Source organism: Monodelphis domestica, chromosome 2, assembly GCF_027887165.1.
Source record: "Monodelphis domestica isolate mMonDom1 chromosome 2, mMonDom1.pri, whole genome shotgun sequence".
Lineage (NCBI taxonomy): Eukaryota > Metazoa > Chordata > Mammalia > Didelphimorphia > Didelphidae > Monodelphis > Monodelphis domestica.
In genome coordinates this window covers 503,772,905-503,800,835 of record NC_077228.1, presented here as the reverse complement: position 1 = coordinate 503,800,835, position 27,931 = coordinate 503,772,905, and the positions used below count along the sequence as shown (strand labels likewise).

The following is a 27,931-nucleotide window of genomic DNA, read 5'->3' as shown; positions in this document are numbered from 1 at the left end:
TCGCGTCCCTACCTCGCGGCGTCCCTCGCCCCGCCCCCTTTCCTCTCCTCTCAACCTCCGGGCCGGCAGCCTGGCTGGCGGAAGGACTACAACTTCCATAATGCTCGGGGAGGTAGGGGGCGGGCCGGCCGCGCTGGTGTTTCCGGCGGCGGCGGCGGCGGCCGGGGACGGTGTGAGAGGTGGTAAGATGGCGGCGGCGGCGGTGGTGGAGTTCCAGAGAGCCCAGTCCCTGCTCAGCACTGACCGGGAGGCCTCCATCGACATCCTGCACTCCATCGGTAAGCGCCCGCCCTCGCCTGGCGCCGCCGCTACCGCCTGGGCGCGCAGGCCGGGACTGGGGCCGGGGCCGGGAGCTCCGGGCGCCGCTGCTGACTCACGGTGTGTGAGGGGGCCGGGCCCGGCCGAGCCGGGGCACAGGCCGCGCCGCCGCCGCCTCTGCCTGGAGGGAGGGACGGACGGAGCTACGGGCGGACGGAGGCCCTTGCCCCGCCGCCGCTGCTGACTCACTCCAAGGCCGCTGGCGGGACGGACCCCGGGACGGACGGAGGCACGCGCGCTCCCGAGGGCCCCGCGCGCGCGGCCGCCGTGACTTTGGCTGTGCCGGGGGCCCCCGAGTCCTAAAGTCCGGTCAGGCCCCTGGTGCCCCTCGATCCGCGGGAGCCAGTAGGGCTGTCCGTGCCGGAGATCAAAGGATCCCGATGGATCATGCAACAAGTAGCCCGGCGATTGCAGACGCTCCGCTTGGTCACCTTCCTGGCCCGAGGACAAAGGTGCCCCTGCCCGGTGTGGGGGGCAGAGCGTGGTTTGGAACCCATGTCGTGGTGGGGGGCAGCCCCCCAAGGCCGGCCTGGGAGGGAGTGAGTGGTGGGGCATCGTGCCTAATTGCACGAGAGCCCAGCTGACCCCCACCCAGCCCCCAGGAGGAAACTGAGGGCCCCAGTGGCCTGGGACACTTGCCCAAGGTTACAGAAGGAGTGGAATTCGAACCCAGGGCCTCCCCCTCCGGAGCATTCTCAGCTGATTTTGTGAGTTTTCCGTCCTATCTTCTAGCTGATAGAGTATGGGGTAGGAACAGGAACATCTTTTTCAGGTGTATTTTTTACCTCTGTGTGTATTTAGATCTTGGTGTTTTCCCGGGCTCCATCCCATATTTTAAGGGAGACCTAGTTTGGGAGGGTTTTGCAATGACAACATTGTAGTTAGGCTGAGTCCTGTGGTTCCTGCCCTAGGAAGGTTGACTTGAAAACATCTCTGAACAGAGTAAACTTGAGAACCAGTAGTGCCACTCAGCTGCACTTTTCTCTGCTTCCATCATGGTGCATTTACTTTTGGTTTTGTCAAGTCATGGTTGCCTCTAAAATCAGTGGTAACTAATGGAAATAAGAATTCACTGGTTAATAGTTGGAGAATGGCATTTTTTATCAGTAGCTGGACTTATTTTGTTTTGGTCAAGAAAGCACCAAGTTGTTTTAGCACAGTTTGAATATTTTTACAGAAAATTCCTCTTCAGTAAATATTGTGTGGAATGGACGAGGTGTGTTCCACAGGCAGGGGCTTGTTTTTGTTTTTTGTTTTTTTAATGAAGGACTTGGTCGAATTTTAACAAAGCCTAGCTTCACTATGACTTGGCCAGAATTTTTTATATTAAAGCTGTTGATCTTAGAGTATTAAGTAATGTGTGCATTTTGATGATAGGTTAGTGTCTGCTAAAGATATTGATTATGCTAGGTATATTTCATAGTTTAATGTTATAGGAAATAATTTTTTTATTGTTTTGCTTTGGCCATCATAAATCTGTGGCCATGGGCAGGGAGAGCTGCTACAAGCTGGTATTCTGATTGGTGGGGAGAAAACAAAAGTTTTTTTTTAACCAGTTTCCAGAGTTAAACTTTTCATTATGAAGATTGGACCTGAATTTTCCTTTAACCTTGTTTAAAATTTGCAATGTTTTAGTATTGCAATTTTAAACTTTTCATTTAATCCTGGAATAGTTCATCTCATTAATCCTTTCCTCATTTTGTTAGGTGGGGTGAAGTAATCCAGAGTTGAATTTGCTGAGTGCTAGGTCTGGGTCTTCAGTCAAATTTCAAGAGGGTTTTACATTTCTCTCCTAGTGAAGCGGGACATTCAGGAAAATGATGAAGAGGCCGTGCAGGTCAAAGAGCAGAGCATTCTGGAACTGGGGTCACTCCTGGCCAAGACAGGACAGGCTGCAGGTAAGTGAGACAACTGCAACACCTTCTGTTGGACTAGAAGGGGTCACTGTTTACATTGTCATTTTCCATGTAAAATGAAAGTACATAGAAATGTGCACACAACTCAGTTCTGTGTTCATTCCGTTTTCCCAGTTAAATTGTGGAACTCTGTAGCAAGAATTATGGTAGACAATAAAATAGGGTCAGAGTTTTGTTCTGGGGTCAGGAAGTTCTTCTGATTGGAACTGTCATCATTCTTTTGCCTACAATGTGATTCATGACTTCTTTTCAATGTCTACTATTACGAGACGTTACATACTGATCAGAAAGAGTGCTCGGTGATCTCAAGAAACAGCCTTGATGATATGTGTATGATGGGCTTTAGGACCTTTAACCTTGACTATAAAATAGCTGGGGCTTTGTGTTTCTTTGTGACTCACCATCTTCACTGGTGCAAAATGAGTAAGAATGTAGTTGAGCAAAGCTTTCATTAAACTTCTCCATTAGGAATCAGTGTCCTGTCTGTGCTGCAGCTCTAATACTACAGTTGGAGTCAGCTTATTGGCCTGTCAGGTCCTGTGCATGGTAGAATTCTGGGTCATTGAGAGATGCTACAAGCATTGGTTCTGGTGTGCCCTAGAGCTAAGAGAGAGGTGCTGATGCTGCTTAATCTGGTCTTTTCCCATAGAGAGGCACTGGTGAATTTGAAAAATCATGCTCAGTTCTTCTTGTGAAGTTATACAGTTAGGATAATTAAATTAGGTGTGTATTGCTAACTTTAAAGGGAATTTGGTGTTGCTTTTTGGTTATGATAAGCATTTTTAAAAAATGCTGAAAAGTAACTTCATTAGTAATTTGCTCAAGATCACATTTTGGTGCTTAGAACTTGATGTAGTAAATCCTCATATTCCCTGATTTTGATACTTTCCAGAACAAAACTCATTCCATACAAATGGTTTATAGCTATTATTGCCTATATGACAAAATAAGCCACAGGGTGCATTTGGGTGAAATTTGTTTCTTATTTTGCATGCAATTTAACTGTGCTTATGTAGTAGTCAGTTTTCATTTATAAAAATTGTCTTTTAGAAATTTTTAATCCTGGACTAGCTTCTGTCTGCTTTTGAGCCACTTCTCCCTGTGTTCAGTTGGGCATGTGCTTAAAAATTAATTATTTGTGGAATTAAATCATAATTAGAATAATAATTATGAAAAATCAATATAGAAGCAGAGAAAGAGACTTTTTTGGTTTATGTTTTGAGTTATTCCCATCTCAGCATGAATAATGAAGAATTACACTTATGAAATCGATTATTGTCAGACACCTTTCAATCAAAAAGATTGTAAATGATCCTTAAAGCTTTTTCTCTCCTGTTCTTTCTTTTGTCCCACTAACTCTCACTAACACTTAGACCCGTAGGGGTGGGAAGGGTGAAAAGAATAAGGGTTGTAGAAAGTTTGTTGTTTTCCAGAGTCATAGTTTGGAAAACATAATTATATATTCTTACACTCTTGACAAAGTTACAAATCTTATTTTATTGATGAATGTGTTTGTACAGCTAGATAGATTCCTTTTGTTTCTTTTTATTTTAAACTCTTTGAGGAAAGGAATAATTTCTTTCTTTTTTTTTTTAATCCTTACCTTCTGTCTTAAAATCAATACCGTGTATTGGTTACAAGGCAAAAGAGTGAAAGAGCTAAGCAATGACAATTAAGTGACTTGCCCAGGGTTAGGGTTAGCTAGGAAGTGTCTGAGATCAGATTTGAACTTGGGACCTCCTATCTGAGCCAGGCCCTCAATTCACTGAGCCACCTAGCTGCCCCCCATATCTTTTCTATAAGTAATGCATCAGGTACTTATTAAATTCTGTATGCCTGCTACTACTATATAAGGTACACATAATGTGGCAATTCAGTGCCTACAAAAATTTTAGTCTATTTTGGGAGACTACATACACCTGTGAATCCATTAGTGAACAAGGCAGTATTTTGAATATCAGCTTTACATACTAGCAGCTTTGTCCCAGAAGGTAGAAGTAATGAGGATTGAATTCTGACCAGCAAAGTTTGGTGGTTTAGAAGTGAGAGTGTGACAGGCACTCAAAGATCAAAATTGTGAAGGAAGGTAACATAGTCACATGTGGACCCTTGACCTCAGAAAAGTGTATTTTTGAATAGTTAGATATGATTTCTGTTGCTAGGAAATATAAAAAGGAATATGGCTCATAAAGTTTGAGAGGTACTAAACCACAATAGCTGACTATCATTATTTCATTTGTTCCTCACAACCCCCCCCCCCCCCCACCCCCCCATTGAGGTAGATTCTACAAGTGCTACAAAATGCTATTTTACAGATGATGAACCAGGCTGAGAAATGTTAAGTGACCTTCCTTTGGTCACACAACTCAGGTCAGAGGCAGGATTCAGACTCAACTTGTTCTTGATTTCATTTCAATACTGTTTTACTTCTAAAAGTTGGGAGAGAGCTATGTCAGATGAAGGCAGTCAGACTCTTCTTTGACTGGAATGTTGGTCGAATCAAAAAAGATTACATTTATCCTTATTTAATTTTAAGCCTTACATTTAGATTTAAAGTAATTCAGTCAGTATGGAAAAGACTATCTAGTAGTTTATGTGAAAAAGAAAAGAGGGACTCATTTGACTAGGCTCAATATGAGCCAGCAGTGGGACCTGGCTACTACATAGGTAGTGAAGTTTTGAGGTAAATGAATAGATGTTTAAGGTGCATGAAAAGAAGTTTAGCTCAAGGGAAATTTTAGTTCCACTGTACTCTGTAATGGTCAGACATCTGGAGTAGTGGATCCATTTCTGAGTATTCTACTTGAAAATGGACCATTAAGGAACTGGGGAATCCACAGCATGGTGACCAATACAGTGAGGGGGGTCTGGAAAATTGTCATCAAGGAGGAGGTTGAAGGAACTGTAATCTGGCATGGAGAGGGGAGAAAACTTCATTACTAGCTGCCTTCAAAGACTTTAAGATTGTTAAATGGAAGAACATTTCAACTTATTTTTAAGGCAAAACTGGACAAGTTGTATAGAAGTTCCAAGGATGCAACTTTTTGGCTCAATATAAAGAACCTTCTAATAATTAAAACTGTCCAGCAATGGAATGAGAAACCACTTTAGTGAATTCCCAAACAGAGACTAACTGACTGTGTGAGGAAAGGGATTTCTGTGTTGGGTAAAAGGTTGGATTGTGTGTTGCTTTTGAGGTCCTTTCCAGTTCCATGAATATGCTGTGGTGTAATAAAGCACGCATTTATGTGATGAAGACAATAAATTATCAAAAAATAATTTAGTAAAAGGAGATGTTTGTGAGTGGTCATCAAGGAAGACCTTATAAAAGAGGTAGGAACCTAGGCAGGTCTTGAGGAATGGTAGGAGATAGAGAAGTGGCACAAAGGTCATCAGGTTGTCAGATGGGAGAAACATTGGGAACAAAAGCATCCAAAGCATGAAAACCATGGTGAGAATGGTGTATAAGTGAATGTTAAGGAGGCTGATTTTACTGAGTACAGAGCAGATTGAGCACTTGGAAGAATCAAAGTCTTGTCTGTTCTTTGCAAAGTGTGAAATATCCAATATACCACAGTACAATAGGTTATTGTAAAATGCTACTAATACAATATTTAAGTAGGTAGCATATGCTAGCTATTTAAATCTTGCTAATGAGGACCCCAAGGACCCGGTGGCAAGAATAAAATATATCCCTGAACTGTGGAAGGGTAAGATTTTTCTTACTCAGAGGAGAGAAACATTATGTTGAGAATTCTTCATTTGAGCTCTGGATCCCATGGATCGGTAATCAAAAAGGTTTTAGTTTTCAATCTTGATTTCTGTACACTCTTGAGGATCTAAATGAAGTGAAAGAACATTATTCTTAGATTTTTTTGGCCAAACCATTTTCAAGGTTTCATACCTCTAAAAGGAAAGCTCTTACTTTGACCATTTTTTAAAAAGAAAAACTTTACATTATAAAACTTTGATGATACTGATCTTTAAGAAGGTTCAGGTCACAACCAGGGAGAGAAGTAGTATTCCTGAAAGAGGAATCACAATTTCAGAGGTGGAAGGGATCACAGTGGCTGACCATTCAGCCCAATTCATCCCTGAAAAAAACATTCCTTGCTATAATAAGAAGGTGGGCTGGAACGGAAAGAAACTTACTAATAAAGGGAGGAAGAGTTAGAAATGACAGTCTATATACTTAACTCCTTTGTTACTCTGCCACTAAAGCATCTCATCTTAAGGATTTAGAAAGGTGACAGAACCTCCCTGAGGTGAGGAAAGAATAACTCATATTCTAGAGACTGCTATTATCCAAGACTCTCAAAATATTTTTTTGTTGAACATTCCTTAAAAAAATGACTGGTATGGGGGGCAGCTGGGTAGTTCAGTGGATTGAGAGCCAGGCCTAGAGACGGGAGGTCCTAGGTTCAAATCTGGCCCCCATTGTCTAGCCCTTACCACTCTTCTGCCTTGGCTCTCTGAAGGTAAGGGTTTTAAAAAAAAATGACTGGTGGAAAATGACTGTTTCAGATATGAAGAAAAGGCATGGAAAAATGGTATTGTCAAGACTGTTTGGTATTTGCATTACATTCTGAATGACTGACAGTTTTCTCTTTTCTGCTTTGCCTTACCTATAGAGCTTGGGGGGCTCCTGAAGTATGTGCGACCCTTCTTGAACTCCATCAGCAAGGCGAAGGCAGCTCGTCTGGTCCGATCCCTCTTGGACCTATTTCTTGACATGGAAGCAGCCACAGGGCAGGAGGTGAGCCACACTGATTGTAGGGAATAAACAAAAAGAAAGCCAGTTTGGTTGAAACTGTTTGCTTTAACTGTGGTGCTGTTGTACAAGGGACAACTTGAAGGGCAGACTCAACTGATCACATCAGTTTCCCTTTGTTCCAGGGTATTTGATACTTTGGGTCTGTTCCATGCTTTGCTTTGTAAATGGAGATTGCCAGTGGTCCCTAGAATCCTCATTACATCAGGGTCAAAACCAGATTCTTGTCTTTGAGTATTGTATTACTGTACCTTTGTAGTGCTTTCTGCCTCTGTGGTACCTTTCATCATCTGTCACAAAGCTCCTTGGGAACGCTAATTAACTTTTGGATTGTATCTTTTTGGAACAGTTCATACCTTGGCTCTGCCTTTTTACTGGGAATCAAGCATCCTGTGTGCATCTATATAGGAGAGACTTAGGCTTTCTTGCCCATGAAATTAAGCACAGATTAAATGGAGAGTTATAATGAAATTAGACTTTTGGGGGCCAGTGAGCCTGTTTTCAGACTTTTCTAAAGGTGATTGCCATCTTTTCATTTAGTAGTGAAAGAAGTGAAAATTATACAGTGAAAATCACATTTGACCACTGGGTCTTTCTTGGAGGTGGAGCCAATTAGTGGGCCTAAGTTGTGGAGATGATTTAAAATGAGCTCTCCCCTTTGTGGCATAGGAGAGAAAGGGAAAGCCACATCATTTTATTGAGTCATGGTTCTGTGTTGCTAATGGTAGAGGACTTATAGAAAACTTTGAACCAGCAAAGCCTCATCTTCTACTCCAACTTTTTAAAAAAATCTGATTTCTTATTGTGAAGCCCCTATGGTCTAGTTAATATGCCAAACACTTATATTTTAATTTTAGAATAATTAATTAATTGCCAAATTCAGTTATATTGTTCTTGACAGAGCAAGTCATTTACAGAATCTCTTAGATGCTTGCTTTTTTGGACTTGGGTTTTAAAATATTTTCTATTAATTTCAAATAATAATAGCAAGCTTAAAAGTAGTCATATTCTCATTGACTTTTTAAAAACCCTGACCTTCCATCTTAGAATCAATACTAAGTAAGTATCTATTCTAAAGCAGAAGAGAGGTAAGGGCTACAAAGTGCTTAGGGTCACATAGCTAGGAAGTGCCTAATTTGAACCCAGGACCTCCTGTCTCTAGGCCTGGGTCTCAATGAGTCACCTAGATGCCCCCTCTTCTATTCCCTTTTCAGCAATTAAGTGGCACCCTTTATTTGGAATATCAGACCTTACCATGGGCTGACTGACAAATGTAATGTTAATTTGAAACCTGTGCAACAGAATTACACAAGCTGATAGGAGTGGTTTAGCCATTGCTAGATTTTTTGTTAGAATCTTTGATATTTTCCTCTTAAGTTCTGAGCTGTTTCTTTGGAAGGGGTACTGTCAGTGTTGGGGAAGTGGGAGAAGGTTTCTTACCTGAGTTTTAGCTTATTTTTTTCCGTCATTCATTCATTCATTCATTCATTCATTCATTTTATTCATCCAGTTAGCATTTAGGAAGCACTTATCTTGTGTCAGGCACTGTTCTGAGTCCTGGATATAAAAAGAAAAGTAAAAGCCAGTCCTTGCCTTCTTGGAGCTCTCAGTCTAGTGGAGACAAAGTATAAACAGTTCTTTATGAACAAGATACATACATGTAGTCTCAAGGAGAAAAGACTGGGGAAAAACTTGTAGTGGAAGGTGAGGCTTTAGCTGAAACTTGAAGGAAACAAGAGGGGAGATGAGGAGGGAGAGTATTCCAGGCAAGGGTGACAGTCTGTGAAAATGCTTGAAGCTGGGGGATGGAGGAAGGCCATGTGAGAAGCTGCAGGGAGTCCAGCTTAGTCATAAGTATGTAGAGGGGGTAAAAGGCATAAGAAGACTGAAAAGGCAGGAAGGGCCCAGTTTATAAAGAGTTTTAAATATTAACAGCAGCAGCTAGGTAGTACAGTGGATACATTCCAGTCCTGGAATCAGGATGACTTAGGTTTGAGTCTAGCCTCAGATACTTCCTAGCTGTATCCCTGGGCAGGTCGCTTAACTCCTTGTTACCAAGACAGAAAGTAAGAGTTTACAAATAAACTAAACAGAGGATATCATATCTGATCCTGAAAGTAGCAGGGAGTACTGAAGAAGTAAGAGTCAGACTTATACTCTAGGAAGATCAGTCTGTTAGCTGAATGGACAGTGAAGTGACCCCACTGGAGCAGAGCAAGACTTTGGGCAGGCAGACCAACCAGCAGGTTATTTTAACATTCTAGATGAGAGGTAATGAGGGCCTGTAGTGATAATGTCAGAAGTGAGAGGGAGCACATACAAGACATAGAGTGACAGTAGAATTTATAGGACTTGACATATATTTGGCTAGAGGAATGGGGTGAGAGAGAAAGATGAGATGAGAATGACAGATACCTCAGTTGTGAACCTGAATGACTGGGAGGGTGGTGGTACCCTTGAGTGATAGGGAAGTTAGGAAGAGAGGGTTTAGGGGAAAAACTGAGTTCAGTTTTAGAGATCATGAGTTTAAGATGACTTATGGGACCTTTGGTACAGGATGTCTGATAGGCAATTAGACCTGTGATACTGGATCTCAGGAGAAAGGGTTGATAATATTTGAGAATTATTTGCATAGAGATGATCATTGAATCAAGAGGAGCTTATGAGGTCTTAATTTAAAATAGTTTAGATTCAGGGACATCCAACATTAGTAGGTATGACCTGGATGAAGAGCCAGCAGAAGGACACCAAGAAGGAGCAGTCAGATAGGTAGGAAGATAACCAGGAGAAAGCAGTCATGAGAACTAGAGAGAAGAAAGTGATCAGAATTGTTAGAGGCTACAGAGAAGATTCATAAGAATGAAGAATGAGAAAAGACCATTAGTTTGAAAAATTTAGAGATCATCAGTAACTTTGGAAAGAACAGTTATAATTAAATTATGAAGTCAGAAGCCATATTGCAAAAAGTTTACATGCAGATGGTCTTCTCAAGTTTAACTATAAAAGAAGGAGAAATATGGAACAATAGTCAATGGGGATGGATGGATCAAATGAGAATTTTTTTGGGATGGATTATGGGGCGAAATAGGCGTATTCATAAGTTATAGGGAAATAGCCAGGTTACAGGAACAGATTAAAGATTAGAGGGATATTCTTGAGAAGATGAGATGGAATTACTTGTGCCTGGAGAGGGATTTGCCTTCAACTTCATATGAGATAGGGGTGAAAGAGAAGGTGGTGGCAGAAGCATCTGATAGATGTGAACTGAGGAGAGAAGCTTAGGGTCTCATTATGTTCACTGAACTCTGAGGCAAGGATTTTAGCTGAGAGTGTGTATATGGGAGCTATGAGTAGAGATAAGAAGGTTTGCAAAAGTCGATGTGAAGTGCCGGAGAGCGATTGATTGGGGAGGTGTAAAAAGATTGCCTTGCTACAGTAAGGGCTTAATTGAGATTTTATAATTTTTTCCTGGATCCACTCATCAGTTTCCTGATTTTTTTCTGGCTTCATTGGGCAGCATATGAAGAAGAGCAAAGGCAGTGGGTGGCGATAGCAGTAATCCAGGTCTGGGGTTTGGCAGCGCAAGAGCATCAGTAGGATAGAGGGGCCCAGGGACTTGAGAGGGGAGGACAATATAGAACTAAATTGGGTTACCAGAGGGTCAACATTGAGAAAGGACGAGAGTGTAGGGGAAGAACTAAGGTGTGAAGAGCTCACAGACAGGATGAAGAAAAGTTAGGATTTGCAAGGCAAAGGGAAAGGTGGAATGATGATAGATTATGATGAGATAAAAGGATTTCAGAGTTCATGAATATGGAAATAGAATACGGGTAGAAATGGAACAGTAGGTGATCAGGGGTCTTATTGACCATCTTTCTATGTAGCTGAGATGGGAGGAGGAACAGGTCATAGGAATGTAGTAAGCAGAGGAATTGGGAAATTAGGGTGTTTGAGGGAGTCTCAGTGTATAAATCGAACTCCCCTAATCTGAAAGCAGGAGTAGAAGTGTAATTTAGGTTTGCTGAATCTTTCCATTTCAGTAGTTATTTGGAATAATAGTTATAGAGATTCAGGATTGTGCAGGTTCTGAAAAATTCTTAAAGAGTTCATCAATTTAAGATAGTGATCAACAGTGACTGCTGCTAAAGAGTTATAGCTGATTGATCTCATCTTGCTGTGGGAATACTGGGATAATGAATACTTTTTATCTGTCATAATTATTTGGTAAGTTTAGTCTTCAGCCTCTGATCCAAAGGTCAACAAACAGTCTTGATAGAATTAGGACATATTCTTTATAGTTTCTCTCTTCCTAGTGCTTCTTTTGGAATTCCCAAATACACTGAGAAATTATTTTATTTTAGTCTTTCTTCTTTAAAAATTTTATTTATTAAAAACCTTTACTTTCCATCTTAGAATCAATACTGTGTAACAAAGGCAGAAGAGCAGTAAGGGCTGGGCAATGGGGGTTAAGTATCTTGCCCAGAGTCATAAAGAGAGGAAGTGTCTCAGACTCGATTTGAATCCAGGACAGAATCTGAAAGGAGCATTTTTGCTGTGTTTTCTCTAAATCTTCCTGACTCTGGAATTTGAAAGGAGAGCGGACAACATGGAGGTCATTGGGCTTTGAACTTAATCATGCTCCCATTTTCTGTCCCTAGTTGAAAAAAAAGAATGTTTTGTGTGTCTAGACCCCTGGGAAAAGAAGGCATTGAATCTGCAGAGTTGGTCTCCCCAGGTCTCTCCCCATTTGGGCCCCTTGTCAAACTAATTTTTGTTTTGGGGTTTTTTTGTTTATGAGCATTTTGAGAAAAAAAATGGACAATGTGAAATATTAAATGATATTTATATCATTTAATATCATATATCATATATTAATATCATAGTAGGAGCCACCAACTTGCTCCTATTAGCCACTGTTCTGAGTTCCATTTTTTTATTTGTCTGAAACTGTATGATGGTGCCCAGTGAGGCATTATGGTACACTCTACAGAACTAAAGTGATGAATGTTTTTATTCTTCATGTAGGAATAAATTTCAGAAAGTAAATGCTAACAGTAGGGCCAGCAACAAAACCATTGACCTGTTCCTGTCTGTGGTTTATGATAGGATCCAAAAACCTCTATTTCTTCCTTTGGTCCTAAGCTAGTTCTGCAGTCTGAGTATTGTCTTTCTAGTGTCTAGATTCCAGTGGATTCAGCTGCAGTAATACTTCAAACTCCAAAATTTAGGTTATATGACTCCTTTTTAGATATTGGTTAAAGATGACAACCTCCAATGTTTCCTTAAATATATTTGATTGTTTGGGTAATTGGATGCAACAGGAAATGTAAATGACTTTAAAGTAAAACTTGAAAGGTCTTTTTTGGTTGTAAGCTTATTAGAAATTTTGTTTAATCCATTTAATAAACAGCTAAGTTTGACATGTCCACAAGAGTGCCCATGAATTGGCTAGTTGTTCTGCCCAGAATCTGAAAGAAAAATTGCCCAGCTGTGCCTTTTGAGCCTTAGAAGCAGCTGTTAGAAACAAAAGCATTTATGTTGGAACTGTGGCTCTCTGCTCTTTCCTCACAGTATGTGTGGACTTTTGGAGAACATTGTTACTTTAGGTATTCATTGCAAATTTCTAATGACTTGCTAATTCTGGGAAAGTTCCTCAGAACCACCTTAAGACCCTTCCATACTGATTTTGCTAAAGGGACTTCAGCAGTAGTGAGAGACCAAGTGAATTGGTGTAATGCTGGAGCTGTCCATTTTCCAGAAGACTACTATTTGACCAAGAGAACTTTTAATATTTAGCAAACAAAAACAACATAGTAGAGCCCCATTGTAACATAACTTGTTACACACCTCAGAGTAACCTGTAGACTAAATATAACTATGTAGCAAAAATCTGGGACAGAGACTAGGAGGCTTATAACATAGTGTATAGTGTTTAGTCCCATTCCTCAAACCAGTGTTACAAGTCTCTTCAGTGGGACTGGAAGGATTTAAGATTTAAGTTTTCTTTTCCCATTGTAGGTTGAGTTATGCTTAGAGTGCATTGAATGGGCCAAGTCAGAGAAGAGGACTTTCTTACGCCAGGCTCTGGAGGTATGTATCAGCAGATTGTAAATGTGATATAGGCCTCAAAGGTGATCAAGCATATGAGGCTGATCTCATACTTTGAAATCTTCCATTCTCATTACAACCCAGAACCCCTTTATTTGGGGTGGTTGTCACAGGATGTTCTTTTGTGAGGAAGGCCTAATTGATTTACTTGATTAGATACTACTCTTGGAAGGAGCATGATCAAGAAAGAGTTTGCCTTTCTTGCTTATAAGTTCCAGAAGTCCAATTCAAGTATTGAACCAGATATATTATTGTGCATTTATCCTTCCCATTTTGAATTGCTGCTGTCAGTCATATCATTTCTCGTGTTGGCATTAGTGTCACTAGCAGGAACTCCATAATCCCCATTAATAGTTCTGTGACTCTCAACGTCTGGTTGCTTTCCCCTCCCTCACCTCAGTCACATTTTTCTTTTCCAGGCAAGGCTGGTATCTTTGTACTTTGATACCAAGAGGTACCAAGAAGCATTGCAGTTGGGTAAGTAATCGAGTAGAAAGTAGTGGGACTTCATGATAGACCTAAGGGTAGCATGTAGCAGTTATCTAGAGAGTTCAAAGAGACTCCCGAGTCTTAACTTTCCTTATTTAGGGATCTAAATGATCAGTATTCTAATGAACTCAAACTGAGTGAAGCAAAGATTGATTCTTTTGTTAAAAACCAAATTTTGCTGAATGTGGATCTTTCATTTGTATGTTAGCATCATATCTAAGTTCAAAGTCATAAGCACTCTGCCAATGATTGTAATTAAATCTTTCCCTCTTCCTAGAATGATATTAAGTATCAGTTCTAAGGCAGAAAGGTAGCAAAAGCTAGGGTTAAGTGACTTGCTTAAGGTCACATAGCAAGTAGGTGTCTGAGGCCACTTTTGAACCCAGGCCCAGAGGTCTCCAGGCCTGACTTTCTATCTACTGAGCTACCTAGGTGCCCCACCACATTTGTGTTTTTAAAAAATTCCACATAGTTGAGTTCAAGGAAAGCAATAAGCTGATGAAGAAAAGTTAAGTGAATCTTTGCTCATTCATATGGAGCTCCTTCCTTCCCATGTAGTTATTTACTGCAGAGCCCACAGAGCCTTCATGCACTTTTAGCCTTGTCGTTACATGCTTAGGATTCTGGGTTGGTTTGAGATATATGACTTGTCACGGGAGAGGCATTGTTGATGTTAGTGGAAAGATTGTTGGGTTTGAGATTAGGACCCAGGTTTGTATGACCTTGAGCAAGTCACTTAATGACTTTTCTGGGCATTGGGTTCCTCAACTATAAAATAAGTGATTGGGTGAAATGGCCTTTCATGTCCTTTTCAGCTCTAGAGCTATAATTGTGTAATCCAGATAGAAAAGGATGCTTTCCATAATTCATTGACCTCTTGCAAAGTTTGATGAGAGTAGCTATTCTGGAAGGAATCCTATTTATGGGTTTACAGTTAGAATGATGGTTGTGGAAAATGAACAAGGGGAACAGGGTGACTGGGCGAGCTTTTGGGTTTGTGGGGAGAAAAGATTAGTTGTGGGAATCTCCATTTTTCTGTGTTAGAATGGCCTCGTTATCACTGATGGCCTGGTTAACTGATTGTTTGAGAATTAGAGCAAACACTTTGACCAGTCATTGTAAAATAAAGTGATATACTGCTCACCATCTGGAGAACCAGCATAATGTACTTCATGAAGGCTCCCAGCTACTCCCAATTTCATTGGCCACCATGGAATCCCTGCCATCCATCACTGGTGTTTTCGGCTCACAACTACTACCTTTATATAGTGCTTTAAGGTTTGCAAAGCACTTCACTTACCTTCTCACTTGAATCCTTTCAACAACCCTGGGTGGGTAGGTGCCATTATCCTGTTTTACAGATGAGGAAACTGAAGCTGAGAAAGCGTAAGTGACTTGCTCAGGATCACATGGCTAGTAAGTGTTTGAAGCAGAATTTTAACTTGGGCCCTCCTCTTTTTAAGTCCAGGACATTTTCCACTGGGCTGCTTGGTTGGTATTTATTTCCATGTACATCACATGCCTCTTTCTTCTTAACTCATTTTGAATACTGCTTTTTTAGTTCCTTAGTTGTTTATGCCAGAATGTTTCAGGCCCTCAATTTGTTTTGATTTAATTCTCTTATCTTAGAGAGGAAGGTTCCTTTGGAGGGTCAGCAAGCATCTGAAGATTCTCCCACTCTCCTCAGCCTTTGGGCCCATTGTTTCTCATGTCATCTAATGATGGTGGGGTGAGGTGAAAGTAGAGGGTACTGCCAGTATGTTAAATGTGGACCTAACCACTGCATTTGAGGCCTAGAATCTAGTTAATGTTGTCTTTAGAAAATACAGAGTACTCCAAAGAGCCTAGGTACTTTGTGAGTCACATTGCTTATCTGAGCTAAAATCCTTTTATCTGCCTCCTCTTAATTATGGATTGTGCTCTGAGATTGAGGTAAGACTTTTTTTTTTAACCCTTACCTCCTGTTTTAGTATCAGTTCTAAGACAGAAGAGGGGTAAGGACTAGGCAATTGGGGTTAAGTGACTTGTCCAGGGTCACACAGCAAGAAAGTATCTGAGGCCAGATTTGAACCCAGGTCCTCCTGTCTCTAGGCCTGGTGCCTGGAACTACCCAGCTGCCCCAAGACCTATTCTTAATCCACTTTTGTTTTCCCTGCAGCACTGGGGCATTGTCTTGCATACATTAGGTACTCAAAAGATTAAATGTTTATTAGGGGCCTTCTATGTGACAGACACTGTAATAAAGTGTTAAGGATATATTGGAGTTCAAAAGGGGCATGGTAGAAAAGTCTGAAATTCCAGAGGAGAGCAGCTGTACTCCCTCCTTCAGTGGCTCTTTGGAGATCATGGCACTATCCTCCAGTCTGAGAAGCAGAAGGTAGTGAGGAGCTGGAGTACCAAGGCTGATAGAATTTTGCAGGATGATGTGATTTTTCCTAATGAGTTTCCTGGGGTAGGAGGGAGAAATCCAGAAGTTCTAGAGCAGTGATATTTAGAGAGAATAATGAATGAATAAATGAAGAGTGGGAATGTGGAACCTTTTGTTTTTCTGTCCCCTACTCCTTAGAGGCCCTTGTCTTTGGAAGGAAGAGGGCAGCCCATATTCACTATTTAATAGAGGAATCACTGCTATTGTTTGAAAGGAATCTGATAGACGGGTTCTGTGTCTTTTATCATGATAGGTTCTCAGTTGCTGAGAGAATTAAAAAAGATGGATGACAAGGCCCTTTTGGTGGAAGTGCAGCTCTTGGAAAGTAAAACATACCATGCCCTGAGCAATCTTCCCAAAGCAAGAGCTGCCTTAACGTCTGCTCGAACTACAGCCAATGCCATCTACTGCCCTCCTAAGTTGCAGGCTACCTTGGACATGCAGTCAGGTAATATCTTCTTCCATACCTTGGTGAGCCATTGGCTTGGATTTTGAGTGATTTGTCACTCCAGCTCCAACTCTTTTTGATATGTTCTCATTCTTTTCTATGGAGCTATGGGGGGTGGGGGTGGGGGTGGGAGAAGGAACATTTTATTGCCTTGCATTGTTCTTTTTCTTTGTTTTAGCATTCAGTGGAAAGGTGAAGAGGGGTCAGTTGATTTCACTAGTGCTTGAGGAACAGTGGCATTTAAAAGCTTTCATTAAGCATATGGTGTGTGGAGAGCACATCATTTCATTATTCTTTATGATCCGCTTTCTATATACCTGACATTTCCGCTTAGCTGACAAGTGTAATAAGAGCAGTCATAAGTGATTGGCCAAGGAACTTCATAGTTAGGGGAAGAAACTACTAGTTGGATTCCAGAATTCTAACTTTGGTTCCACTTCTGACATGCTATACTAAACCAAAGAACTAGAGGGTGGTTATCAGGTTGGAATGGCAACAAGATTGGGGGAGTAGGGAGGAGAGCAATAAATAGGACTCCCGTGTCCACAGGGGATACAAGACCTATCATGAATCCCTGAAACCTCAGACAGAAGCGAACTCCTGCTATTAGCCTTGGGTAACTGAATCAGTGATAACCTGATCATTGGATGAGGGCATGGAGACAAAGGGAGATGAGGCATGTAACTGGGCTGGTAAATTTCACCATATTATAGCCTGTATTTATTTGGTGAGTGATTTGACACTTAACTTTTATTTTTTAATTTTCTGGACTTTTCCAATTTTTCCATTTTTTTCCTCATGATTAATCATGGATATCTGAATCAGTGGATCAACAGATACAGGGGCACCACTGTCCTTTCAGATTCTGGGTGGGTAGTGGCAGGAGCACAGCCCTGCTGTTGGCCTGTAGTGAGTGGTTCTCATACCAACCAGATGCTCAGTTGGCCCCATTTTGAGTGTGCCATCTCAAAGAAATCTAAAAATTCAGACAGAGCTGTGGGTGTCATGTGCCAATAATACTTCCTTGCTGGTTTATTGTTACTGTGCTAATTATCCAGTTATTTAACCTTGTCTCTAGAGTAAAATAAACTCTATCAGAGACCCTAAAGGCTAACCAAGAGTTATTGGGGCCCTGTCATTTTTATCCAGTTTGCCCCATGTATAGCAGTGAGTCATGCTCACCAGTTCTGAAAGTCACATCCTACATTTTTAATCAGATTTGACTATTTAAAATTGACCACCTCTTTCCATATAACTTCTTTTTAGACCTGTTCTTTTTCCTAGCTCTTTGACTCTGGGGGTGAAGGCAGTACCAGTCTGTCCGACTGATAGAGTTTTTATTGTAGGATCCTGGGTAGAAGCTGAGGGAGATTCTTGAGATCTGAATCCACCTTTGTGCCTAGGTATCATCCATGCGGCAGAAGAGAAGGACTGGAAAACAGCGTACTCGTATTTCTATGAGGCATTTGAGGGTTATGACTCCATTGATAGCCCCAAGGCCATCACAGCACTGAAGTACATGCTGCTCTGCAAAATCATGCTCAACACGTAGGTGCCTGAGCTGATGGGACAAGAAATGTGTTATATGATGGTGGATGGGGAGAGGAGGGAAATGGGGCAAGAGGAACTGATTGGACGTGTCCTCAGCAGTCTCCATTGATGTTAAGGCCCAGCTTGCCTCAACACCTACTACAAAGTTATTTTCATTGGGAGATAGAATTCTTGCTCTAAGAGGCAGCTGAGCACTGGGCAAGGGCCTACATTGGATATGGAGTCTGAGGACTTGAGTTCTTCCCTAATTTGGGATCTCGGGATTCCTTTTAAACCCTTTAAAAAAAGTTATTGAGGGCCACCCAAAGAGTTTTGTGTATGTGAGATATCTATCATTATTTACCATATGAGAAATTAAATGTCTTAGTATTATGAAAACAGTTTTGACCTCATAGATTCCCTGAAAGGATTTTGAGGGACCCCTAGAGGTCTCTGGACCAACTTTGAGGTCCACTAGTCTAGAGGATCTCCAAGGACCATTCATTCTTACTCCAAATTCTTTAATACTTATCTAAGCCCAGCACATTCAGGATATGGAGGGAGATAAGAAGGATGTGTAGTAGAGAATCAAGGGTGATAGCTGATCAAATACTGTTATTAAAAATCTCCAAGGGACTCTTCAACTGCTTTGCTCTACTGAAATTTAATTTTTTTAAAAAAATATCAAAATTCAAATAGCCATTGCCATTTGGGACTCAATTCATTATCTCATGATTTTGATGTAATCTGATTTGACTATATTTTGTTTTTTTCCAGAGATTCTTTCTAAGTGCAGTGAGAAGTAGTCATAAAATCTTAGCTCATTTGCATTCGTGATGTACAAATTGGATTGAGAGAAGAGGGCTGGCTCTTTTTGGTGCCTTGTTTTGCATCCAGGGCTCAGGAGGAACCATAGTTCAGATAAGATTAATGTTTAAATGTTCAACAGGGCAAGTGACCCATAAAAAGGTTATTTCTCTCTGTTTTTTTCTTCCAGACCAGAAGATGTTCAAGCCTTAGTGAGTGGGAAGCTTGCACTGCGGTATGCAGGAAGGCAGGTAGGAAAGACATTTTGTGTTCTTACTGCCCCCTCTGAGACTTAGAACTCAGCTAACCCAAACTCAGTCGAGAAGGCTAAAAAATTTGGTTGGTGCCATTTTTTTATTCCCTCAGCTCCACTTTCCTTTTTTCCCCAGTCTTAAGCCATTTTGACTTTCTCTTTAATTCTTGAACAGGTTCTGGGGTTCTTAAAGAGTGTGACCCAGGTCTGTTGTGATTGTAAGTTTAAGTAAATAGTGAAATACCTGTGGTGTGTGTCTGATGAGCATCTCCCCAAAGGCCAGGCCAGAAAATTCAGTCACTACACCTGACTCTAGCCTTCAGCTTAGATGGCCTGCTCATGGTAGCTCTATGTCTTCAGCTTATAAAATCATGGATGACCCCATAATGTTCCAGTGTTTCACTGATGCTGCTCTGACCACTTGACCTGGTGCATTAGGGTGACTGTGTGTACATCCTCCAAAAAAGATGGCTTGTGCCACTACCATTTGGGTACCTTGTTACCACAACTCAGTCTATACCCTTTTGCTGGATGTGGTTAAAAAATGAGAGGGGTGACACTTGGCTGGTCTTTTTTATAGTAGTTTATTAAATGCTTGAGTAGATATGAATCATTTTCTTAGAAAGGAGATATCTTGGTTATTGTTAACATAGTGCTCTCAGATCTGCTTCCATGCCTCAGCATTCCCCCTTTTCTATTGTGTAGGATTTGAACAACTTTCTCTGTCTTTTTAGATTCCAAAGACAAAAGAGCTAGCTGGAGTTGTCTGTTGTAGGGAGCACTTAGCTCCCTAGGGAAGCAAAGATGCCATAATAAAGAACTTTGCCTCTTCTCCACATAGACCTTAATTGACTTTTGATCAGGAAAACATTTTCAGACCAGCTTCCAATACCAGCCACAACCAAACTCTTTATTATAGTGGTGAAAGCCTCACCACATTCCCTACTTAATTGGCAATAAACCGCACTGATTCAGTATAACAGACTGGGCATCTCCTCATCTGTTTCTCTAGCATCTCTCTCTCTCTCTCCCCCTCATGCATTTGACTTCAGGGCACTAATATTTTACATAATTTTCAACTTTTTCATTATAGTAACTTCTCCTTTCTTATTGTATATATTAGTAGCTTTCTGCTAAGAACAAATACTTGCTGACTTGCATCAGGGGTGGGTAGGTGGGAAGGTTTCTTTAACAACTAAGAACCTTTAAGATTTCCTATAACAAGAACATGAAGCTGTTAGACCAGGTAACATAAATATTCACTTGAGTGTACATGAACTTGTTAGCACCTGACCTTGTTCATAGTTGATTTCTTAGCTCTGACAGCTCACCTAGGTCTGCCCTCAGATACCTTCTCTAGCAAGTAGGTTTGCAGATAGCAATGGTAAGGTTCCTGGCTTTGAACTAAACCCAGAATGAATTCATTCTGTCCCCAAGAGAACATGTGTTATAAATCTAGAGGATATATGCAGAATAAGGACAGCCTTTGGCATGTATTCCCAAGTCACCCAAGACCATTGATCATAGGGAACTGGGGGACTTGTGGATTGTGTTTTTAGTTATTCTGAAGTTGGTGTCAAGTTTCTCTCATTACACCCAGGTGAAGAATGTTGTCTTTGTAGTCAAAGGTTGTATGGAAATCACATTGCCAAAAAGAAATAGAAGAGGGAAACCCAAGAGATTTGGGTTTGGATGAGTGTGTGAATGTGCAGAACGATCACCTTGGTACTTTCCTTCTTGTTTGCAGACAGAAGCATTAAAATGTGTGGCTCAGGCTAGCAAGAATCGATCGCTGGCAGACTTTGAAAAGGTGAGGTAACTTATGGACTTGGACTTCGACTTGAACAGCTAGGTGGCCCCATAGTGCATAGAGCATCAGGCCTGAAGTCAGGAAGACATAGTTGAGTTCAAATCTGACCTTAAGACACTTAACTGTGACCCTGGGCAAGTCACTTAAGATTGTCTGTTTCAGTTTCCTCATCTGTCAAATGAGCTGGAGAGGAAATGGCAAACAATGCTGGTGTCTTTTGCCAGGAAAACCTCAAATGGGGACATGAAGAGTTAGACACAACTGAAACAACTGAACAACCAACAGAGTAGACTTGAAAGATTGTAGCAGAAAAGAAAAGTCAAACTCATTTGACAATTACAGATGAATTGGCCTCTGTCTTCAGGTTTGCCATCCTGTAGGAAGCCTGGGTGGTACCAGTATGGCACAAACATTCTCTCAATCCAGAATTCAACATTTCTCTTGCCCAGTGCAATTAATGGTTTAGGTGGGAGTGATTTATATGAAGTGTTTCCCTGATCTGGTCTTAATTTTCTGAAAAAGAATAAATGCTTTAAAATACTTTTTTTTTAAAGAAGAATTTATGCCTTGCTGTGAATAATCTAGTAAAAGGAGGAATGTTTTAGGCCTTAGTTATGATTTTCATCATTTCACATAGCCCCTCGTTAGGTCCCTTAGCTTCAGAGAGTGCTTGACCCATTCCTTCCCTTATATGGATAAAAGAACTTTTGCTGTGTAAGTGTGGGTGGAAAGAAGCTTTGAACTGCAGAATGGACTTCAGTGTATCTTGTATACACAGTAGGTAATGTGGTGGGGAGAGCCAGCCTCATACCTGCCACTGCATGACTGGGCGTGTCACCTGATCTCTAGTGACTCTGGCTGAGTCAGTCTCTAAGACTGAGTCGTGCAGAGAAGTTGCTGAGCTGCCCATTGATGGAGGGCATTTCTTCTCTTTGGAGTCCCTTCCACTAATAGTCAGAGGCTTAGTCCTCTTCACATAAGGTGGTATTGTGTAAAAGAGGGGATCTTGAAAAGCTGGCTGAGATCTATGAGCTCATTTCACCTGTATTTACTAAATACATACTATTTGCCAGGCTTTATGCTAGGTCCTGGGAATACAAAGACAAAAATGAATCGATCCTTGTCCTCAGAGGGCTTACATTCTGTTGGAGTGGGAAGTCAACATGTTCATATTAAGAATGTGCAACATTATACAGGACCACAGCCACTCTTTCTGAAGAGGTGTGCCCATGGGCAGTGTCCTTACGTTATTTGGAAGCCACCTCATGCCCTGTGGGCCAAGAGACCCTAAATGAAACATGAGCAGGTGGTGACTATCATTGCCATTCTTTCTGACTACATCTCTCCTGTAGGCACTGACAGATTACCGGGTAGAACTCCGGGATGACCCCATTATCAACACTCATCTGGCCAAGCTGTATGATAACTTATTGGAACAGAATCTGATCCGGGTGATTGAGCCCTTTTCCAGAGTACAGGTAAAACTCTACCCAGGGCAGCAGGGTAGGCAAAAGGAGTGCAGTGGCATGGATGGTAGACTGGAGAGCTGGTTCTCCAACTGCTTCTCCAGACACTGAGCCACTGATGATAACTTTTGGACTTGTACTGGTTAGAATTACCCTCCAAAGGGACTCTCTGATGCCTAAAGGAAACCATTGAGTGTATCACTGAGGAAAAAGAGAGTGACAGAGGTTGATGTGCAGCCAGACTGTTGAAAGCAGAAAACAGGCTTCTGAGGATTCAGTTAGAGGCAGTGTCCTGACTGACTGGATATTTGGGGGGTAACATCCTTATTTCTTAAGGGTTGTATTCTTTATTGCTACTTCTATAGAATGTAAAGGAGAAATATTTTCTGTCTACATTTTAGAGGGGCACATCCATGTGCACATGAACAATCTAATTGGAGGCCACTTTAGTAAGAAGCAGCCATGCCCAAGGACTTTCCCTCATTCTGTAGAGAGGTGCTCCTCTCCTCAGGCATCCAATGTTGAATCACTTAAAGCCAGATGTGGGGGAGGCTGGAGAGGGCTTAGAACAATTCGAGGATAATACATCTCTGTAGTACCCTGAAGGATGGAAAAACAGAGCTATAGAGAATACCCAGTCAGTCTGCCCAGTTTCTTTCTCCATCCTTTTTTCTTGCCCCTTTTTGGTTGAAGGCACAAGTAAAATTTTGTGCTTCAGTGTTGGTGTCTTTCCCTTTCCTTTTAGATTGAACATATATCCAGCCTCATCAAACTCTCTAAGGTAAGTCAGTTATGTCAAATCCTTCTGAAGTCCCTTGGGAGAGAGGCAGTGGAGTGGGAGGTAGACGTGACATTTGGGTCCTCTTAGTCCCCAGAAGGAAGCAGCTTCTCTGTGGTGATGCTGAGGCCTGGACTTGGGTTTGGCTTTTTTAAGCCATTAACATTAGAACCCTTTCTAGAAGTTGTGCTTTACACACCTGGGTTGTCTGGTTGGTTTCTAGAGATGTGTCTCCTTAATCCTGTGCTTTGATTTTAGGCCGATGTGGAAAGGAAACTGTCACAGATGATTCTTGACAAGAAATTTCATGGTGAGTGAATGCACAGTTAGTTGGGGAAAGAGGGATGGGAAAAGAATTGAGGGGAACGTGTTGTGATCTGTCAGGGTCCAGGTTCTCTCTTCTCTGTGTCTGGGCCCCCTCCTGCTTTGGGACTCTAGCTTATCCTGTAGATATCATTTGAGGACTCTTGCTGCTTAGAAATGAGGCCTGAGTACTTTTCTTAATAATAATAGCAGCTAACATTTATGTAGTGCTTTAAGGTTTGTAAAGGACTTTAAATAGTGTTACCTCATTTGGTCCTCACAACCACCTTGTGAGGTAAGTGCTATTATTACTTAGTGAGTTTGCTCTGTGCTTTTTAAAGGTATAGATGCCTCCACCTCCCCTGAGTAGCAACAGTTCTGGTGTATCGAATGTTGGATTCCCCCCTCCCCAACGTAATAATTTGTAAGGCAACTTACATTCTGTTTGGCTCTCTGGGAGTAAATCTGGTGGGGAGGCCTTGTCTTTTTGGCCAGAGCCCCTCTTGAGTATTGACAAGAAAGGTTTGAGGCAATATTGATCCTAAAGAAGAGCATATGGAAGAAGTAATTACTAACTGGGTGGAGGCTGAGAAGATTACTGAGATGGAGGGCTATCGATAGTTGCCTGAGATTAAGATGAATTTGACATAAAAAACCAAACTTGGCTCCAATCCCTTCACTAAGGTACCCCAGGATCACCTGCATTCCATGGTGAAGCAGTCTTGCCTAGAATATAGAGAGGGCTGGCCTTGAAGCCAGGAAGGTCTGGATTCAAATTCAGACTGATCCATTTAGACTTTGTGGCTCTGGGTAAGTCACTATCAGTCTCCCTGGCAACTCTCAGATTAGAAATTGGAAAGTGCTGACCTGAGAGTACTAGTGCAGAGGCCTTAAAAGAGTGACAAGGACCAGGTTCAGAGTCCAGTTTTCCCTGGAGAAAAGATGGGAGAGGAACAGAAGTGCATAATAAATGTACAGTGGTAAACAGACCTCTTATCCTCAGATGTTATACAGCTTGAATATTTTAGAATGGGCTAGGCTAATTTATTACTAATAGATCAGTGAAGCTCTTAGCATGGAGCAGGTTGGAAACTATATTTAGAACATATCTGTGGTATAATCTCTGAGCTTGCGCTCCCACAGATCTTTTGTTCATTTCAGTATTGTACTGAATGGACTTAGGCTTTGACTTGAGCCTCAATGTATGTAAGTTTGTTTAGTAAATGGAGGAAGGCCATTGTGAAGGAGGGGGAGAGACAGAGAGGCAGGGAAAGAATGTGTATAAAAAGATATATTTCTCCCCATTTCTGGAGAAAATAGAGATAACTGATTTGCTAATGTGGAAATCACCATAACCAGTGTTTCTTACCTCGGATGCCCTTCTTGTTGTCTTTCCCACAGGGATCCTGGACCAGGGGGAGGGAGTCCTGATTATTTTTGATGAACCTCCAGTAGATAAAACTTACGAAGCTGCTCTGGAGACGATTCAGAATATGAGTAAAGTAGTGGATTCACTCTACAACAAAGCCAAGAAACTGACATAGGTGAGTGCTGGCTCCGGGACCAGGGCTAGCGACAGTGTCCTGTCTTCTGCCTGTCGAGACCAAATGCCTCCTCCTTGTGCCCCTGCGGCTTCCCCGATTGACACTGCTCTGTCTTCTCTTGCAGAGTTGGATTTGGTAGCTGTCGTTTGGAGAGTGTGTGTGGCAGGAGAGTGAAACCTTTGGGGAAAATGCTAGGAGATTTTTTTCTTTTTGTTCTACTTTTCGCTCGGAAAGTTTTTAAATTTCCTCATTCGGTGCATCTGTATTCCAGCCGATAGGTGTGCCAGTTTCCATGTAATCTTTACTGGCCCAACTTGGGAGTGGGGAATATTGTTTAAAAAAAAAAAAAGAAAAAAAAGAGGTTATTCTAAATAAAAAGAAAAAGGCTTACACTACCTAAAAGCTGTGCTCTCTGCCTCCTGGGAGAGGGCCACAAAGGCGGGCATCATGGCCAACCACCAGGGTACAGGCTCCATCCGCCGGGCTGTCTCTCTTCTCCTCTTTGTCAATTGGATATCTGCTGACCGTCCAAAGCAGCCAACTTGATATTCTGTTTGTACTGAACCAAAACAAACGACAGTGTGTGTAGACTGCGATTTTCTTTTCTATTGGAAATGAAGCATCTCAGTGTTCTTTCCCCTGCTGGGCTTCCCCACCCCTTGATCCCCCAAGAAAGTGGCTCCAGCACCCTGTCCTGATGGGCCTGGCAGCTCCAGTTTGTGGGGCCTGGAGTTGGCCTACATCGTGGCCGGCCACTCAAGGGATCATTGCAGGCCCTTCAGACCCCTGGGGCCTGCTGTGCATGTGGCTCTTATTCTTTTTAAAACTCAAACAGAAAACTAGACTAGACTTCAGTGTTTTAATGGCCCCTTTGCCCCTGCACCCCAGACCATAGTGGAGGCCGTCAGATGTCTCCTCCTTCCTTCCCTCCCTTCTCCTGGCAGTCTCTGTGTGGAGGAGAGAGGCTCGGCTTCTCTTGTCTCATCTTCTCCCATTTTTCCTGCTGTCAGATGGATTTATTCCTTTTTTAAAACAATGAACATTGGAAATGAGACTGTGGGGGTGTCTTTAGGGTTTTTCTTTTGTAACTTTTTTTGGGGGGTGAAGTGGGGGTGGGGTTTCAAATGACCTCATGTCACCCTCCCAGAGAGCTTATTTATTTACCTCTTAAAAATCAAATTGGTGGGAGGCGGAGCACTGTATTCCAGCATGTTTTGTTTTATGATGAGATTACTCAGCAAGGTTTTAATGCCATTTGGGCAGTGTAAGCTTCTGCATCTTTGTTGTGCTGAATTCTCTTATTCTTCCTTTCATCTTTCTCACCTGTGCCCATTCTCTTTCTCTGGTCTGATCTCTTTTCATCTCTTCTGCCTCCCCCTCTCCCCTTCTTTCTGTCTCTTTTCCTTCTCTTTCTCCTACTTTCTGGCCCTTTTTCTCACCCAGATTTTCTTAATAAATTTATATTTTGTAAAAGGATTTTGTTGTACCCAGTTTTGCATCCTCACTTAATCTCTGACTGGCTTTATTCCTTTTGCCATCTTCCCATTGTTCCCTCCCTCCCTCCTTCCTTCTTTTCTTCCCAGAATCATTTCTTTTTGTTCTTAACATTCCCCCTACCCCTTCTTCCCAGTCCCTATCATGTCCAGTCACTGTTTTGGTTTTGGCACCATCAATATCAAATGTACAAACGGTTCTTGCTAACCAACACCAGGTATATCTGATGTTCAGATGAGTTCCAATAAAAAGAATTTTTTTTTCAACCAGTGTGATTTATTGAGTATTGGAAACCCAGAATGCCTTGTGGGCATTCTGAATCCCTGACACCCCTGGATGTCTTGGTGTGAATCTTGGCATTATTCTGCTCAGAAAAAAGAAGTTTTCCTCTTAGGACAGTGTTGATGTGGAAGGGTTTGTGGTGAGATTAAGTCCAAATTGGGGTGTAGGAGGAAGTGCTGAAACTGAAATCCAGGATGGTAAGCAATCTTTTCATCCTGAGAATCCTGTAAGGCAATAGTTCCCTATCGAATTTAGCCACAGAATACTCCTGGGCTTGACAGAACACATGAATCCAAGTCCTTGGGGGACTGAGCATTTTGGGGATGAGGGTGGGTGTGGTCAGGAGAATTTTGAGCAAAATGAAGGAAATTAAGTCTATTTTCATCCTGAAAAATCCATGTCAAGACCGGTTTTGACACATCATTTGACACATAACAACATTTTAAATGCAGACTATACTTGTGGCAATATATTCTCATGGAACTCCATATTTTTCGGAAATACTCTAAGCTGGGTTGGGAAGAGGAATAGGATGTCGGGTTAACTAAAAGGGGGGACTTTCAGGTACAAAGTGTTAAGTGTCCAATAGGTTAATCTTAGGCTCCCTCTTCCCCATCCGAATCCCCTAGCCTTCCTCATTCTTTGTTCATCTGGTGGCATTTTTTCCAAGGAGCTACCCGTCTCCTACCCTCTGTGAGGAGAGCCGTAAATGAACTGGGTAGCAAAACCGAAGCTTTTGTATTCATTTCAGCAAGCCCGGGTCATTCAGGGGCACTGGAGGAAGGCTTGGGCCAGACTCACCTGTAGTCAAGGGAATTATTGTGAAGGTCAGGCAAAGGAGACACATAGCAGAGTTGGGTTTGAGCCACTTGGGCACCGCTTTGCTCCAGCCTTTGTGCCTGTTTAGTAGTGCCACAGCATTTTTTCTGATGTGGTACTCCAAAAGGACCACTAGATGCCGCCCGAGGATCCCAATAGGAACAAAGACAGTTCTGGAGTTGTGCTTTGCTGGGAATTTGCCTGCCTTTACAGGCCAGGGTGGGAGGGGTAGAGGACTGGCAAGGGCAGCTCAGGATGGGGAAGGGCTTCCTTTCTTCCCTGATTTATGGAGATGGGCCTTCAGGGATCTTGCTGTACCAGGCATAGGGAAGAGAAAAGTAGACCGACTGGACTGTCCTCCCTTGGG

General features: G+C 41.9%; 1 protein-coding gene across 1 annotated transcript; it reads left to right on the top strand.

The window, feature by feature from the left end:
* Nucleotides 1-45: 45 nt before the first annotated feature.
* Nucleotides 46-26,729, top strand: PSMD11 (proteasome 26S subunit, non-ATPase 11). The gene is made up of 14 exons (XM_001368080.5): nucleotides 46-278; nucleotides 2,115-2,216; nucleotides 6,866-6,990; nucleotides 13,024-13,095; nucleotides 13,533-13,590; nucleotides 16,284-16,478; nucleotides 17,882-18,026; nucleotides 19,006-19,066; nucleotides 20,816-20,878; nucleotides 22,231-22,356; nucleotides 23,090-23,125; nucleotides 23,381-23,432; nucleotides 24,827-24,969; nucleotides 25,094-26,729. The coding sequence occupies exons 1-13, from the start codon at nucleotides 101-103 to the stop codon at nucleotides 24,967-24,969; spliced, it is 1,356 nt and encodes a 451-aa protein (XP_001368117.4). The 5' UTR covers nucleotides 46-100; the 3' UTR covers nucleotides 25,094-26,729.
* The last annotated feature ends 1,202 nt before the right edge of the window (nucleotides 26,730-27,931 follow it).

Bases quoted from the DNA above. Each gene is read 5' to 3' on its own strand.
- PSMD11 (XM_001368080.5), top strand. From the start codon at position 101: ATGCTCGGGGAGGTAGGGGGCGGGCCGGCCGCGCTGGTGTTTCCGGCG. The intron at 279-2,114 runs GTAAGCGCCCGC...TTTCTCTCCTAG, and splicing joins CGACATCCTGCACTCCATCG to TGAAGCGGGACATTCAGGAA. The intron at 13,096-13,532 runs GTATGTATCAGC...TTTCTTTTCCAG, and splicing joins TCTTACGCCAGGCTCTGGAG to GCAAGGCTGGTATCTTTGTA.